We start from the raw sequence: 19,296 nt of genomic DNA on the forward strand, positions 1-19,296 counted from the left end.
GCTTGCAGATGGCCACTTTCTTGCTGTCTCCTTACATGGTCTTTTCTCTTTGCTCATGCATCCTTTGTATCACTTTATTCTTCTTAGAATGACCCACCCTAATGGAGGGGCCACATTTTAATGTAATCATTTCTTTAAAGGCTCTATCTCCAAATAGAGTCACATTCTGGCATACTGGGAATAAGGGCTTAACCTTATGAATTTTAGGGGGACACAGTCAGCTCATAAAATTTGCTATTCCCCAGTGTGCCTCATGTGTCTCATGTTCATGCTTTCCTTCCTATCCAGGGTTAAATAATACTAAGAACTTTCTTCTCTAGGTAGTCAAAATTTACTTATATTACTTATTATCTAGTTGGAAGTTCCTCCTATTTTGTGAATTCTGCCTGGACCGTGCCAACATACTGAACGCCTCCTCTCTATTTTCAAAGCAAATGCTATCCGTTGTGTTCATCTAACTGCCATGCAACATGTTGCATTGCTTGTTTTCATAATTTTTACCTTAATTTCTCTGTTGACATTTTCATTGGATTATTTTTGTTTCTGCATAATAGTTGTCAATGGTCTCGAATAAGTATAACTCTAAAAAAACTGGGACAAATGCTGGATCTGTTCAAAACTCTCTTTTTTATATCTGCTATTTCCCTATTAAATGGTGAGCTCATGAAAATATGTGTCATATATTAATAATAATTTTATTAAGAGCACATATTTTTCAAAGTGCAGGAGTACTTGCAGAATTTGAAAGGTTTCTTTTAATTTAAATATTTTAAGTAGCCATATATGGATCAAGCATTGTTCACTTCTCTCTTCTGATTTCCTAAATTTCAGTATGGTGGTTAAAGCAAAAAATATTGGGGGTTCATATTTTAGAAAGATCAATAGCAATTTCATTATTTGTAACAGTCTGACAAAATTTCTTCATGTGCTGCATGGAGCCCATTACTGAAATTTAAAAATTCATGAAGAGATAAACAAAAGCTTGTTTGATCAATGTATGTGGCTTAAAATATTTAAATTAAAAGAAAAGAAACTTTTAAAACTTGCAAGTACTCATTCAGTTCTATGCTCTTGATGTATAAATTTGTACAGCCAAAAAAGAGAGAATTGTACTGCATTTTATTTTTAGTGCTTTTATAATTCTAAAGTCATTATCAATAGAATTATTATTAGTTTTGGAGTTCCCCATGGCACAGAGGAAAGAATCCAGCTAGGAACCATGAGGTTTCAGGTTCCATCCCTGGCCTCGATCAGTGGGTCAAGGATCCTGCGTTGCTGTGAGCTGTGGTGTAGGTCACAAACATGGCTCAGAGTGGGCATTGCTGTAGTTGGGGTGTAGGCCGGCGGCTGCAGCTCCGATTAGACCCCTAGCTGGGAACCTCCATATGTCACCGGTGTGGCACTAAAAAACAAAAAGACAAAAAAAAAAAAAGAATTGTTATTAGTTTTATTCATTTAGATGTATATCTTAATAAATGATAAATTTAAGACACAAACAGCTAGTTAATGAAACCATGTTTCAAAATAAGTGGGCTAAAAAAATATATAGTTTTTGATGTCCTACTTTAGCCATTTATATATTTGTAAAGTACCTTCTTTGGAGTTTAAAAAAAAAATGTCAACCCGTGACCTAAATTCAATTCAATGATATATTTTGTTTTGGGGAATATTGTTCACCATTTATTTTAAAAAGTAAACATGTTAGTAAAATTTATGTGAAATCTTGTAAAATGACATGGCCATCTATTGGGGGGTTGAGAGCAAAGCATGAGCTTGCCAGTCAATATCACCACTCCCTATTGTTTTGAAAGTGAATTTTGCTATCATGCACATCTTGGGCCTTTTTTTTTTAATTTATAAACTTAAACTGGTTTTTTTTTTATATAATTTAGTTGCTAAACCCTACATTCGTCTGAGTGTGTGTTTTCTGTTCTGTCTTACTGCAGGAACTATGCAGAGTCTAAGATGAAGAAAAGTATAAAATTTACCTATTCCAGATATGCTCACAATTTTGTGGAGGAAACAATTAATTAATTAAAATATAGTAAAAAAAATAGCATAAAGTCATATTCAAAGTGCTATGGGACTGCGGAAGAGAAAAAATTCCATTCGCATGGTGCCTCATTGACTTTCATTGAAGAAATATTACTAAGAAAACATTTAACTCTTATGTCAGATATGCTGAAATAAAAACACACAATCTCTATAGGAGTACCAAATTAAAGCACCAGAACAATTTTCGGCCACATAAATTACTTTGTTTCAGGTGCAGAAGGGTAATTAATATGGGAAGTGCTGAATTCAGAGACAATTTGCCATTATTAAAATTAGTGCTCTGTCAATCCAAAATCTCTGTTTCAGCAATCCTTTTGTGTTACTGCAGCTGTTTTTTGAGCTACCAGATCCAAGTGTTCCAGGAGATCCAACAGCAGTGAATGGGCTATACTTTTTAATCTATAATAGCAGACTGTAATCTGTAATGGTAGACTGTCAGGAGATGACACATGTTAAACACTCAAATCTCAAAGAACGGCTGTGACAGATAACCAAGGATGGAGCTGTTTTGGTACCGAGAAATGGACACTTGACAGGGATGTTTTTGTTCACAATGCTATTCATGTATTTAAAAATATAGCCTGCTGGCATGCAGATCAAATTTTGACAGCTTGGAAATTATACAACGTTTTTCTAGTTCAATACAAAAGACTGAGGTCTGCAAAGCCCATACTTATACTGGCATATAACAGAGAGTAGAAAATAGGAAGAAGACAGAAGTAGTAAAAAAAAAAAAAAAACACGGTGAAATGGAGAGATCCAGTTTTTATCTTCTTATATAACCATTGCAAACCACCAAGGTCGCAAGTCACTGAGATGACCATCACACAAGAGGGTCAGTCCCCAAACCAAAAATCATTTTAGCCACCTGACTCACTTTAATCAAAATTTTAGTACCCCTATTTTTAAATATTACAGTATGTGTTTTGATATTATTTGTCTATCATGATGTTTCAATAGAGGATTTATTCTAATACACCTAGTTTAGCATAAGCTGGAGAACCATTCATATCCTTTATACAACTTCTTTACTAAAAGGTGACAAAGGCAAAAAACAAACAAAAAAACAGATACTTTTAAATGAGGATCCAGTACCTCTTAAAAGTTAATTCAAATCGATATTGTAAGTGGATATTGACTTAACCCATGTTTAAAAAAGTTTTAACATAGGTATAAGCATTACCTCTATTAAAGTGTTTAGATAAAATAATTTTTAAAGGTACCATATCACTGTTAACTATTAAAGAAACACTATTGGAAAACATATGATTATATAATGTTTATTGAAAACTCTCACCTGTGTGACATTGAACTTGCTTCCTGCAAGGTAGGGAATTCCATAAGAATATCTTAGCCAAAATCCATAACTCTAGCCACTTTTAGTTATAAGAACATTATAAATATTTTAAGTTGAAGTTGTGATTTTAAATCCAAAGGGTTTTTTTTTGTTTTTTGTTTTTTGTTTTCTTATCTAAATGCTGGGTCTTCTTGTCTTCCCAGTAGCTTGGAGTTGGTTGGGTGTGCACACAAGTCTATGTGTGAATGTGCAAGTAAATGTGTGTGAGTGCATATGTGCATGAATGTACCTGCACATGTGTGTGAGAGAGAGTACATGCCTGAGTGTGCAAAATCTGGTGTCTGTTCTTGGCAGTGTATGTACTCTTTATCCATGAAATCCTTCTTGTTCTTGAACCAGCTTTCTAAAATAAATATAGGTACTCCAGCTTTATTTCATGTCAGCATGACAAATCTTTCTCCATCCTTTTACTTTTAATCCAGCTGAGTCATATTTAAAGTGGGTTTCTTGTAGACAATATATAATTGGATCTTTTTTTAAATCCATTCTTATAATCTCTATCTTTTGATTGGTGGATATAGTACATTTACAACTAATGTGGCAGTTGGATTCCTATCTACAATGTTATAACTGTTTACTATTTGTTTCATTTGCTCTTGCCCCTCTTTTTTGTCTTCTCTGGTTTTAACTGGACATTTTAAATGACTCCATTTTATTTTCTCTTTTAGCATATAATTTATACTTCTTTTAGAAGTCTTTTTGGGGCGTTCCTGTCGTGGCTCAGTGGTTAACAAATCCGACTAGGAACCATGAGGTTGCGGATTGGATCCCTGGCCTTGCTCAGTGGGTTAAGGATCTGGCGTTGCCATGAGCTGTGGTGTAGGTTGCAGATACACTCAGATCTGGCATTGCTGTGCTCTGGCATAGGCTGGTGGCTATGGCTCCAATTCAACCCCTAGCTGGGAACCTCCATATGCTGTGGGAATGGCCCTAGAAAAGGCAAAAAGACAAAAAATAATAATAATTAATTAAAAAAATAAAAGTCTTTTAATGGTGGCCCTGAGTTTACAATATGCATTTTTAACTAACCTGAGACAACTTTCAAATACCACTATATTGCTTTATATGCAGTGCGGGTACCTTATAACAGAATATTCACAATTCCTCCCTCCCATTCCTTATGACATTCTGTAACTGTAAAATGAGTAGTTTAAAGCATAAAAATATACTTTAAAAGATTGAAAAGGTGGTTAATTTACAGAAAGCACATTGGGATAATTTCAACCTTTGTCTGCCAGCGTTGCTAAGAAATTCCTTGTCCACTTTTGTTCCATTCCATTAATTTGGCAAATCCCTATTTCTGGAAGAATTCAACTGTTTGCTTCCTTCAGATCTATAGCTGCCTTCTAATTGACAAAATGCTCGAGAATATCATACGAATTGGAGTCTCTATAAATTTATGAAGACTCACTAGGGCCCTCAGAGGAGAGATAGCAAGAGCTTGTGCTTCCTTTTTTAACTTTCTATCTGATTCTCTATAGTCACTCTTTTAAAGTTTTTATTTCTCTTAATTTTTTCTTCTATCATTCTTCCATTTTTCCCTGTTGTGTAAATTATTCCAATATACATCCATTTATCTAAGCCAGAAACTGAGTGTCATCTTTGATCACTTCTTTGTTTCACCTTTCATGTATAATCAAACAAATCATAAGAGATTCATTATCTTTCTTCCATCTTTATTGACATAAATTGACATATAGCTTTGTGTAAGTTTAAGACATACAACAAGGCGGATATTTATATATCATGTGATATGTATATCACAAAATGATTACAACAGTAAGGTTAGTTAACTCAAATACCTCACATAATTATTGTGTGTGTGTGTGTGTGTGTGTGTGTGTGTGTGTGTGTGTGTAGAACAATTAGATTTACTCTCTTGGCAATTTTCAAGAATACAGTATCATTAACCATAATCACTGTCATGCGTTAGTTCCTTAGAACTATTCCTCTCACAACCTGAAGTTTGTATTGTTTGACAAATAACTCCCCTTTTCTCCTGCCCTAGAATCCCTCATAACCACCATTTGACTCTCTGTTACTATGAGTTTGGCTTTTTGAGATTACACATATAAGTAAAATCACATGGCATTTGTCTTTTTCAGTTTGCCTTATTTCATTTAACAGAATCCCCTCAAAGTCTATCCATATTATCTCAAATGGCAAGATATCCTTCTTTCTCATGGTTGAATAATATTCCATGATCTCCATGTCTTAGGGGTCAGTTATTGGAAGATTATTGTGATCCTTTGGTATTTCCTTGATTTTTCATGTTCCTTTAAATCTTGCATCTCTATCCTCACATTTGAAGTAGCAATAACCTCCTCCAGTCTTTAGAAACTGACTTCGGGAAAGATACCTTCCCACAGCCCTTTAGGGATCTGAGGTTTTCTCAGTTCTTCTATAAATACACTTGCTCCACACTTTTTCTTCTCTCTTTTGAGAGAATTCTTAAACTTGTATGTTTCTCTTCATCCTGCAATACACCCCAGGCTGGATTCTGACAGTCTTCCTTTTGTTTTCCCAGAGGTGGAGCTGAAGTTCAAATATGTGGCTTCTTGACAGCCTTCAGAATCTGCCTGGTTTTCTATGCATGCTCACTGTCTACCAAGGCTCTTCCTGCCCTCAGGCACATGCACTGAGAGCTGGCCACAGGGTTGTGTAGGGGTGAGGCACGCAGAGTGCTGGGGGTTTCCTGTTGGCCATTTGGGGGAATCTGCTGACAAGCATGACCAGAGGCTTCTGGATGGGTTTCTTGAAGGAATCTGAGCAGTGGTTAGAATCCACAACCCTTGAATCCCCTGGAGAGTCTTATCTGCCACTCTCCCAGTCTCTTCCCACCTCCTAGTCACAGAGCTCCTGACTCAGGACCCTGGATGAGGTGAGAGACAAATGGGCTTCCTTGGCAGTATCCTGCACAGCTGGGGTCCCTGGGTGCATCCTCACAAGCTCTCACTTTCTTCCTCAGAAGAAATATAGGTTGAGAAAAATCTCTCTTGGCCCTGAACTGTGCTGTCTTAGGGGAGAGGTGGTGTGGGAGACACTCAATCTCTTTCTCTTACCTTCTCCATTGCATCCAATTTTTTTTTTTTTTTTTTTTGCTTTATGAGTAGTGTGCTGGAACTTCTCCACCAGAACCTAAACTTCCAAAAGGGCTCTCCCATCAATGGGTGATTGTCTACGACAATGTTCTCCAGGGACTCCTAGACCAAATCAAAGAGGGGCTGGACTCTGTGAACAGGCCATTGCAGGGACCACACTGTGTGCCTATTACCCAACCCACAGGTGGGATAGACTCCTTCCAGGTCCCTTGGCATACGATGATCCATCTCACAGCTCTCTCAAAGACACTCGTGTCCATGGATGTATGTCAGTTTGTTGTTTGAAGGAGAGACATGAGTCAGGGACATCTTATTCAGCTACATTGCTGGCATCACTCCTCAAGATTGATTAACATTATCTGAGTTTGTTTCATTTCTCTCCTTTCCCAAGGCCACTGGCCAGGTCATCATTTTCTCTCCATTATATGGCTATGAAAATCTCCTATATTACTCCTGACCTCCAATCTTCACTTTTCCTCTTAAGATAATCATGGTTTATTTCCTAAAATGCATATCTGACTATGTCTCATCACTACTCAGAGTCTGTCAATGTTTCCCATTCTTCTTAGGATTAAAATTCAAACCGATCACTATGAACTGGTCTTTTCTTTTCTCTTGCTTCCCTATACCTTTGCATGGACAACCTTGCACTTTTAGTTTCTAGAAGTAAATTTGCACCAACTGCCTTGCACACATACAGTTCCTTCATCTAATGCATGACTTCAGCCTCATGTTACCCACTCCTACTGCAACCCATTCTCTTACCTAAAGTGACCCTAGATCACTATTTTTCACATCTTAGCTCCAAACTTCTTTTTTTCAAGATTTGCACAAGTCTTGGATCAATGCCCAACCCGATGAGTCTGTGTAATGTCATAGAGCAGGGAATTTCCACATCACATTGTATCAGATATGCTATGTGTTTACATCACACTTAACCTTAATAGAAACTATTCATAATTTATTCACAATTATATCTCCAGTTCCTAATTGACTGGCACTTAGTAAGCATTTAATAAATGTTATCAGTTGGTTGATTGAATAAATAAAAATTACATTTTTTTTCTTGAATATTGTTGAACTCTGAGGCCGTTAGTATAGCTTATGCCAATTACTAATAGACATATTTTTTCCACCCAGGGACTGAACTACCTGTGATTATTCCTGGCATTATAAATTTGCACTTTGATGATTTTTAAGTGTCATTATTGCAACATGTTGGAAAGGAGATTTGATCTCTTGAAAGAAGTAATGCTAAGTAGCTTTGGTTGTTTGTCTCTGCTTGTATAAAAATGGTAGATCTTTGTTCAAAATCAGGGCATTCTCAAAGGCAATTACTGCAACATCTAAAAACTTGACTATTAAAGCAAAACAAAACACAAATATATGCAATAACGATATGGTCGTGAGCATGTGTTGCCTTTTAATGACTTAGGCCTCTATTAATGTACAAGAAAAATGGAGAGTAAAGCTCCTGCTCACTGATGTAGAGCAGGAGCCTTCTGTTCTTTGTTAGAACAGTTGCCCTATTTATGGCTGCTTTGACGAAGTCACTGCCCAACTTCTGTATTCAGGAAGATCACTGTTTACACCCTAGTTGGTCTTGAATCAAAACAGTTCGGATTTGTTAATAATTCACTAACCAAATATTATGACTGAAAAACTGGGACACTGGTAAATAATCAGATGCAGAATGGAACTTCTGTTGCATTCAGTCTGATAATGGAAATGGAAAACACAAATAAAAATGCAATTTAGCAATTCATCGTATCCTGTTAAATGCCAGCTATTTTCAGGAATTTAGGATGGAGTGTTTTGTTCCCCCCACACACATACACATCTTTAGAATAAGGGGAATCATTAGAAAGCAATAAAGTTATTTCACATTTTCTACTAGCAAACCAGTGTATGGTACCATGGATTCAGTTGCCTATTCAATAAATATTTGTTGTGCATCTAGTATCGCAAGACATCTTACAAACCCTGAAGATATAGCAGCAGTAGAGTGTCTGGACTCAAGGTGCTTACCTTCTCACATGGGAATGAGGGAATAGACAGTTAATAACTAAACAAATATACAATATGTCAGGCAGTGAGTGCCTTGAAGGGCAAGGGAGAACACTAGGGGTGTTCTTTGATTTAGGGTGCATAGGAGTAGTGCAAAGCAGATGTCAGCTCATCAAGCTATTAACTCCTGAGTACTGCCTATTTCTAAAATCTCCTTGTTGCACTTTTTGAAATGAAACAAAGGATTCGGGTTAACAATCTCCTCCTATATTGATTTTTTAACTGCAACTCTCAAAGGTAATTCTGGGGGATAAAATTTGCCTTTATTAAGAAAGTAGATGAAGACTACAAAGGAGCTTCATGTACTAGGTATCAAACTTAGTGATTTTTACTCTGGTATACATGTATCCAACATTTTCTGATACCAGAAATCACAGCAATTAACAGAAGCATGGTACATGCAGTTATTTCAGTGAAACAAAGAGACATCTACTTTGCTTACAAAAGATATTATCTCTGAGATAATCAACTAATTAAAAATTATATTTGGGTATGTTAACTATGCCATAGTTACCTTAATTAAATATGTATAATGATGATAAATTTTATACAATGTTTTTCATTTTGCAGAATGTTTAAAAGATCCCAACTCATTTGAGTATCACACACAACTGTAAACTAAGTTATTGTTTCCATTTATAGCAGAGAAATTAATTGATATCATAAGGCAGAGAAAGTCCTCTGTGTCAGAAATCTAGGCATTCTGGTTCCAAATTTCATGTAGAACTGCCCCACTGTTTGCCAGCCAAACTCATGTGAATTATAAAGCAACCCAAAGCCCTTTCTCTATGTTTTCTGACTTAAGCAATAAGGACCCCCAGGGTAACATTTTGATTACTATCTCTTTTGTTTTTTTTTTTTAAACTGTTTGATTAGATTATTTTTTTCATTGAACCGTTCCAAATTCAAAACAAAGGATTAGTCTTTTTATACATTCAAGGAAAGTCTTCCTTTTAATAGTCAAGGCTATGGGATGTTAAAACATTAAGAATAGTTATTAATTATAAATGCCTATGGTGGAGTTCCTGTGGTGGTGCAAATCAGACTAGTATCCATGAAAATGTGTGGTCAATCCCTGGCCTCACCCAATGGGTCAGGGATCTGGCATTGCTATGGCTGTGGTGTAGACCAGCAGCAACAGCTCAGATTCGACCCCCTAGCCTTGGAACTTCCATATGCACTAGGTGTGGCCCTAAAAAGCAAAAAAAATTTGAACTAAAAATAAAAAATAAATGCCTGTGGTGATGTACATCTTACATGAACCTACATTGAAAATCACATGGAGCAAAAGAGCTCCCTCTGCTTAGGGAGGTATCCTGAATATTTGAATCAATAGCTGGAGTTTATCAGTAGAGGTTTAAAGACTTGAACTAAAATCATTCTACTTTTTTTCCTGTCCATCTGCCTTACAGCTGGTGAGATGTGTTCTATTTTGGAGCTTTCTTTGCTTCTCTTTCTTCCTTTTATTCTCTTCCTTCCTGCCTACCTGCCTTCTTCCCTTCCTCCTTCCTTTCCTTCTTTCCTTCTCTGTTCCTTTCTTCTTTTTCTTCTCATCTTTTTCTTTCTCCTTCTAAAGTAGTTCTTAGAGGAGTACATCTCAAAAGGTCTATTGAAATCAAACATATTTCTTTAAGATTGGAAGGTTGGATTTACTTCAATTTCTATAATACATATCTATTAAGAAATATGCTAATCTTCACAAATAAAATAACCACTACTCTCTCTTCAGCGTGTTTTGTCTTGAAATATTCAGAGTCAATAATCAGTTCAAATGTATGTGTGTAGAGATATAAACATTGAAATATTGACTTTTATTTCTTGCAGTTCTAAAAAAATGTTTAATGTGTAAATGAAATTTTATGTTGGATCAATTCTAGGAAGAGCACATAAAGAAATGTTAGCTTTAACCAAGAATTGTTACAAATTAAATCTACCAGGTAATTAAAATGATAAAAAAGAAAAAGCAGAAAATAATATTTAGATGAACTGGTAGCCAAATTTTCGGAGAGAACCTCGGGTGTGCAAGAGCAGTGACTGTCAGTTCACATGTACATGTTTGAACACTTATTTGCTGGGATTCCCTCTGTAGTCTCAGAAAGCTCACCTGAACCCTTTGTCTTCATTTCCTTTTCTCTAAAATACAGTGAGTTCCTAGAACTTCATCAAGCAAAACAACAAAAATGAGCGTAAAACCCCATGGCAAAGTCATACAAATAAATCAATGATATGATTCAACAGCATCATGTATTAAAAAAATGATCAATCATTAACTAATCATTCAATACTTAATACATGTTTTTAATTAAAGTATAATTTACAATCTTGTGCCAAATTCTGCTGTACAGCAGTGACCCAGTCATACATATATACATTTTTTTCTCATACTATCTTCCATCATGTTCTCTCATAAGAAACTGGATATAGTTCCCTGTGCTGTAGAGTAGCACTCATTATGTATCTACTTTAAATGTAATAGTTTGCATCTACCAACGTCAACTTTATTTTTTTAAATAGAGAGGTATTTCTCAATAATGAATTCCAAGCTAATGCAGGTTTTTAGATCAAGTGGAAGAATAATATAATTGTATTAGGTTTAGGCAAATATCCCTTACTTTTGGTGTCTGAGACCATAGCTATATGCATACACCAAGTTATTAGTTGCCCAGGACCAAAAAGGCAGTTCTTGGGGGGTGCCTCTGATTATTGCACAACAATTGTGTCATAAGTATTTAAATCTAGAAGTATACTGGCATTCAAATTGGTAATTAGTCTTACATGCTTAGCATCACCTATGTGGTTCCAGCCTATATTCAGAATAAAGGCATACGATTGCCTTTTATAGGAAAAATACAACTGCAACACCAGAGCCCATCCGATGAGCCATCAGAGATGCCTTCCCCTATGTTCCATCTATCTTCACATTTTTTAAGAACTAAAAGCCTAATCAATAATTTAACAAGCTAATGGACATATTTTTAAACACAATGGACTCACTCGAAAAGCAGCATACTAGCAGGACCACAGGGGCAAAAATGGAAATGAACTGCTAACATTAATGTTTATCTTGAAAAGTTTGTGCTACGTCATGAACATAGGGCACGCTGCTTTAAAACAGGATACATCTCTTCCTTGCTTGGCAAAGCTATTGTTTCTTTCTGTGTTTGTTACAATAATGTGTTTTTCCTATGAACCAGGTGTCTGACTACTCTGTAAATTATTTCATTTTAGAGGCAGTAGAAGGCCTAAAACTGATATCCAAGTATCTAATGTGTACTTTAAATAAGAATATATATTCTAAAAATGATTTTTTTTTCTTTTTACAGCCACACCTATAGCATATACAAATTCCCGGGCTAAGGGTCGAATCAGAGATGCAGCTGCCGGCCTACACTATGGCCAAGGCAATGCAGGATCAGAGCTGCATCTGCAACCTACGCCACAGCTTGCAGCAATGATGGATACTTAACCCACTGAGGGAGGCCAGGGATCAAACCCACATCCTCATGGGGACTATGTGGGTTCTTAACTTCCTGAGCCACAATAGGAACTCCTAAAAGTGATTTTAAATACCAATTTAAGACACTATACTCGATATTCTGGTTATGGATCTAACATCCATATAATTTACAATGACACTGTGTTTGTCATAAATGTAGGAAAAGCCAGGAAAATATTCTGGTATTGGCAGTCTCAAGTAATGTAACTCAATTTAGAGAGAGTTGATGCTTCATTTTCTGGTTGAAAGGAAAACTTTATTTTGTATTTTCCCCCTTTTCCTTTATCCTTTCTAGTTAGTAAGAGAGGCAAAGTAAAATGTTATACAAAACAAATGTGTGACTTGCAACTCAAGATTTGGAAGAACAGCTCCTTGCCCACATTTGTGTAATACTATTCTGTTTGTGGCTACAATGGGCAGTGCTTTTACCCACATTTAAGGCTTATCCTCTAGGGTTCTTTCATTTTTATTCAATTCCCTGTTATCAAGATTTATTCATCACTGTATTTAAAACTTCTTTTTCTCTGGACTATAGATACATCATTAAATGGATTTGTTCCACAGGTAATGATCTTCCTAAATTTAGACATGCATATTGCATCTGGCATCAAGAAACACTGTTGTATATTTCTAATGAATAATTATGAGAGTGCCTTCAAGCTTGGTTTTTAATTTTACAACAGACAAAGAATTTAGATTTGTTTCATTTTCAGTTATAGTGGAGTTGAGAGTACTGATTGTTGAGGAAGGGTCAATGCAAGATCAAGACAGCCCAGAGGCCAGGTTGGTGACAGACTCCAGGACTTTGGTGACTCATCCGGAAGGCCTTCTGCAGGTGGCCTACTCACATTATTGGCATTTGATATCTTATTCTTAAACTCATCCATTGAACATGATGTCCTTGCCTGTCTTTATCATGTGAGAGGTAAAGCACTGCTTATCTGAATCCATGAAGATCTCTGAGCTGCAATATTTGGAGGTACAGTGGGTTTGCATCTATAGAGCATTTGTACCTTTTCTAGGTGATGCTCTGGGGAGTATTGAGCAAGAATAGTCCTACTATATATATAAGGAAATAACAATTAAAATAAATAAATAATATCCCAGGATAAGTGGAAGAACCACACAGTCCTGCAAAAAATAGCAATATGTTATGTCTGCAAAAAATTATTTGCTGCTACTTCATACTGCATTTCTTTCGTCTTCCCTTATTTATACTTCAAACCACATCCACTCTTAATTCGTCTTGTTTTTCCTAACTCTCCAAATAGGTTTTGTTTTTTTATGAACAAGTCATTTGGCCATAAATACTAAAACTAAAATGTTCTGCCTGCGCCATAGGTGCTTTTAGCAAGTTAAATGTGTACTTTTAAGCTGCGCTTGCAGAATTTTTCTTCTTAAAGTACAGTCAATTGACCATGTACCAGCACTAATTTATTTCTAACCAGTAAGGCATGTACACATGCTGCCCTGTACACAGTGATTGCAACCCTCCTGGCCAGAGTGTCATTTTTTTCTCAGCAAAGGAGCATTTAAATGCAGATGTGTGCCTCAGCTTAGAACCACGTAGCATCTCCAGACTTTGCTTCCTTCCAAAGTGGATTTTTCCATTTGCCCTGCATCACTGTAATACTTCCTTCAGAAAGCAAAGCTTGTTCTCCTCAGGAAATTCTGGATAAATGACTTAGAACTAGTGGCCACAAAATCTTTTAAAAGCATTATGGTAATACGTAATACCCTAACAAAATAGTATACATCTGCCCATGATATAAAAATAATCTTTACAATATTCTCCAAGTAGTATTTTTATTTACATTTTTGTCAGATTTTAGACACTTACAGATGCCTTAAAGTTCTGTCTTAAAATAACAGCCATCTCTAGACAAGAGGTCAGGTGGTAATTTCTAAGACATTGTAATATTTCTTCAGGCATTCGGCCTGCTGCCTGGTTTTTCATAATTTCAGTCCTGAGAAACTGTAATTATCCTGGAGAATACTACTTACACTGTCTTATTTCTTAATTACAGTAATGACATGAGATAAATGCATACTTATTGGGATCAAATGCATATTATTTTGTGGTGATTTACAAAGACGTTCTCATGACAACAATTGCAATTATAAGGTCATCAACCACTGATACTTGTTATGTCTAGAAACTCTATAATTAAATCCTGCCAAGAGGGTACTTCCTATTTGGAAAAGGAAAAAAGAAAAAAAGAGCTTAAGAGTGAGAGTTTGGCCAATGTAAAAATCAGTGACATAGTTACCCTGAACCTATTCAAATGATTCCACATGAACCTCAAGATCATTCTATCAACTAACATTTGAAGGGTTTAATTTAAATTTCTATCTACATAAGCTATATAAAGAATATTCTTTAAAATAGTTTTTATCTTATTTGACCTTTGGGATAAAAAGCTTTGAATACACCTGGGGGGAAGGGGGTGGGAAATGGACTGGAAATATGATAGGAGTGATACTGCCTTCAAAGACAAATTTGCAGTCTCTCAGTAAAATTTTGTCAAATACTATAATTGGTTGTCTTAGAAGTTTTCATGTAAAAGTCCAAAAATAATTTATGTTGTCATTCCAATTTTTAAAAAAGAAAAAAAAACTTTAAGTTGCCAAATAATACTTACATAGATTTTCCAATTTCTCCTATTGGTAGATGTTCTTTATCTTTTATTTTTCAAAAAGGAAAAAATCTTGAATGTAAAACTCTATACATAAAACTGTTTGGGTGAAGGTTTCAGGTATATCATCTGTCAGATTTGAGAATCAAATTGCCTAGGGGTATTTTGTTGTTGTTTTGTTTTTTGGTTTGTGTGTTTGTTTTTAATTTATGGCTGCATATGTAAATTTCTGGGCCCGAGATTGAATCCGAGCTGCAGCTGTCACCTATGCCACATACACACTGCACAGGATCAGGGATCGAATCCTCACCTCTGCCAGGATCTGAGCCACTGCAGTTGGATTCTTAACCCACCGCGCCACGGCAGGAACTTCCAAACTGCCTAGGTTTTAAATTCTGCTCTGCCATTGATTGGATGTGGAACTTGAACAAATTATTTAACTGTGCCTCATCTGCAGAAAGGGGCAATAACTGTACCTACCTTATAAAATTGTTGTTAAGGACTTATTTCATAAATGTAAAGGACTTAGATTCATGCTTTGCATGTAGTGAGCACTATATACTTTTTAGATGATATTTTATGTAGTTTAGGATATTAAGGACAGTGGGCCAAGCTCTCCGACGTTTCTCCCACCTTTAGCCATGATGAGGAGTATTTCTAATCATTTTAATGTGTTTTCCTTAGAGAATCCTTTTTAGCATTCTAGTAAAGGGCATTCCATAAACCTGATACTTTTAACTTATACTACCTTACCAGAGTATTGATTTCTTTTAATTCTTGTGCAAGCCAGTGCTCTATTTTTTTTAATTTAGTTTTATTGAGATATAATTGACATATAGGACTGTATAAGTTTAAGGTGTACAGAACAATGATTTGACTTAAAATACATTATGAAATGATTGCCACGATAAGTTTAGTGAATACCCATTGTCTTATATAGATACAAAATTAATTAGAAAATAAATATTTTTACTCATGATGAGAACTCTCAGGATTTACTCTCTTCACAATATTCATATATAAAATAGAGCAGTATGAATTATATTTATCACGTTATACATTGCATCCTTCCTAGTTATTTATTTTATAACAAAGTTTGTACCTGTTGACTGCCTTCATTCAAGTCTTCCTCCCCTTACTTCTGGTAGCCACAAGTCTGATCTCTTTTTCTATGAGTTTGTATTTGCTTGTATGTTTTAGAGATTTAATTGGCCACCACAGTATGTTAGGTCCTGGTCCATGTCATAGTGATTTGTTATTTCTATACATTTCAAGGTGATCACCATGATAAGTCTACTTACATCTGTCACCATACAAATATATTACCTATTTATTGACTATATTCTCCGCACTGTACACTTCATAACCATAAGTCATTTATTTTGCACCTGGAAGTTTGTACCTCTTAATCTCCCTCACTTATTTCTCCCCTCCCTTCAGCCCCTTCTTCTCTGGCAACTGTATTACGACTTTGTTTTGGTTTTGTTATATCTATTCATTTGTTTTGTTCTTTAGATTCCACATATAAGTGAAATCATGTGGTGTTTGTCTTTCTCTGTCTGACTTATCTCCTTAGCATAGTACCTTCTAGGTCCATCCATGTTGTCACAAGTGGCAAGATTTCATCCTTTATGACTAAGTAATATCCCATTGTGCGTATATGTATATATGTATGTGTGTGTATGTACCACATTATCCATTCTCTATTGATGGGCATCTAGATTGCTTCCATATCTTAGCTATTATAAATAATGCTGCAATAAACATATGGGTACATATATCTTTTTTAACTAGATATGTTCTTAGAATAAATACTCAAGACTAGAAATTCTGGATTATATGGTAGTTCTATTTTTAATTTTTTGAGGAATCTCCATACTATTTTCCATGGTGGCTGCAGCAGTTTATATTCCCAGCAACAGTACATGAGAGTTCCCTTTCCTCACACCTTCTTCAACACATATTATACTTAAGTCTTTTTTTATAATAGTCATTCAGACATGTCTGAGATGATATCTTATTGTGGTTTTGATTTGTGTTTCCCTGATAATGATGTTGAGCATCTTTTCATGTTACTGTTGGCCATCTGTATGTCTTCTTTGGAAAAATGTCTATTCAGATCCTCTGCCCATTTTTCAGTTGATTTTTGGGGGTTTTTTGATAATGAGTTGTATGAGTTCTTTGTATATTTTTGGTATTAACCCAATATGCTCTATTATTTTTAAGAAAAATAAGGTGTCCTCTTGGGGCATTCATAGTTTCTTAAGACATATTAGATCTTCGGAACAAGAATTCTACAATATAAAATTTTTTGCATGGCTAACAATTCTAACCAGGTTGTAGTGACGTGATATTAAAATGGCTTAGTGAAAACCCATTTTTATTTCCAAAATAGTCCTAACAGCCTAAATCAGCCTACCAAAAAACATAAACCCTTAGGAAAAATTCAGTGAGCAACTGTACAAAAATTAGAGCCATGTGGCACTTGATTTTCCATATATATATATATATATATATATACATATATAAATATATATATACACACACATATATATATATACACACACACATATACATAAATATACTGACCTGTGGGTATTATTTTTCTGATTAATTTAATGTATTTCTTTTAATGTTATTCTTAACATTGAAAATTGTTCTGAAATATTTACATATCTAAATAATAAGTAATAAAATATATTTTTAAGATACATATATGTGTTGTGAAGTTGAGAAGCATGTACAAATATGGTAGAGAATGAAGAACTCCCTTCTTATGAGTTGCATTAGTAATTTCTGCAATTTAGATCAAGATTATGCAGGTTCTCCTTTTTTAGTTTTTTTTTTTTTCATTCTAACACTCCTTGATGGACTGTATATTAGATTATAATCTGTAATTATATTTAAAATTTTTGTTACTCTTTCAAGAGCGATCAGTCTAGATTTTACTTTTTCCTAGTCTCTGATCCACAAAAGTACAATATACAAATGTTACGATATTTTTAGAGTTAATAAGGAGGTATGAAAAATCTTAAAAGAATTAATGAGTACGGAAGAGTTTTTAGCTAAATACAATCAGTTTCTGTGCAAATATTAGTGATTTCTTTATTGCAGCAAAAATTCTTCATTGAACCACAAAAAGACAACTTTTCTTGAGTCTGATTTCATTTCAATCTTTATACATATTTATATCAAAAAAGCTCTGGAACAATCATTTAATTTTAGAATTGGTCTTATACTGGTTCTTTACTAGGCTGGGATTTATTACACTGTTGGATTTGATGGTGTTGATTCCACAATGGGGAAAAAAGCTGATATGTAAAGTAGTACGATACTTTTGACAAACAATGAAAGGATGTCAATCTTTTTTTTTTTTTGCCTTTTCTAGGGCCCATCCTGCGGCATATGGAGGTTCCCAGGCTAGGGATCGAATCAGACCTGTAGCCGTCGGCCTACGCCAGAGCCACAGCAACGCAGGATCCAAGCTGCATCTGCGACCTACACCACAGCTCACGGCAACACCTGATCCTTAACCCACTGAGCGAGGCCAGGGATCGAACCCGCAACCTCATGGTTCCTAGTCGGATTCATTAACCACTGTGCCAACACAGGAACTCCTCCCAATTTCTATTTTAAGAGTGGGTTTAAGTTGACTTTGAAATAGAAATCCAATGTGTGGCTTTCTACCTGTATTAGTCTTTGCAAGCTGTAGGAACAAGACCCCACAGATTGGGTGGTTTAAAAAACAGAAATTTATTTTCTCACAGTTCTGGAGCCTGGCAGTGCATGATCGAGATGTCAGAAAATTCAATCTCTTCCTGACTAGACGATATCCACCCTCTGACTGTTTTCTGCATTGGCCTCTTCTCTGTGCACTAGCTGGAGGGAAAGAGAAAGAGATAGAGGGAGAAGTGGGGCCGGAGGGGAGAAGATGCACTGTGGTATCTCTCTCTTTTCCTATAAGGGCCCCAGAACTAACCTTTAATTACCTCGGTAAAGGATCTGTTTGGGGGGTTACATTAACACTGGGGGTTACAATTTCAACACAAATCTGTGGAGGAAAATAATTCAGATGGTAACATCACCTAAAGTAATAATTGTACCTCTCATGAAATTCCATGTTTAGGTGTGGTACTGTGCCTAGAACATCTATGCCGCTTCTTAGCATGTGCATATGATATTATGGTCATTGTTGTATATTTTTCAGATCAGCATTTTCATGACTCACTTGTCAAACTATGGGAATGACCGCCTAGGGTTGTATACCTTTGTGAATCTGGCCAACTTTGTGCAGAGCTGGACCAACCTGAAATTGCAAACTCTGCCTCCAGTGCAACTAGCCCATAAGTACTTTGAGCTCTTTCCTGAGCAAAAGGACCCTCTCTGGCAGGTAAGTGAACATTCTTTCCTGCAGTAAAAGAAAAGGAATGAGCAATTGTTAGCGCTGAATTTGCGTTAGGAACTCTGTGGGAGATACTGAAACTGCCATTTAATGCAAATTTCTTTGGTATCCAGTAGTTTCATTCTCTTCAGTAACATTTTTTATTTGTTTTTTGGATTAAGTGTTTGTATTTTTGGTTTGTT

At 35.6% G+C, this 19,296-nt stretch overlaps 1 protein-coding gene across 1 annotated transcript in view; it reads left to right on the forward strand.

Moving 5' to 3' along the window:
• The window catches only part of LOC100512003 (bifunctional heparan sulfate N-deacetylase/N-sulfotransferase 4), a 247,698-nt gene that overhangs the window by 185,702 nt on the left and 42,700 nt on the right, over positions 1 to 19,296 (forward strand). Inside the window, 1 exon segment of the mRNA XM_021101659.1 lies at positions 18,920 to 19,102. Coding sequence (XP_020957318.1) covers positions 18,920 to 19,102 — 183 coding nt within the window.

This window comes from Sus scrofa, chromosome 8, assembly GCF_000003025.6.
Source record: "Sus scrofa isolate TJ Tabasco breed Duroc chromosome 8, Sscrofa11.1, whole genome shotgun sequence".
Taxonomy (NCBI): domain Eukaryota; kingdom Metazoa; phylum Chordata; class Mammalia; order Artiodactyla; family Suidae; genus Sus; species Sus scrofa.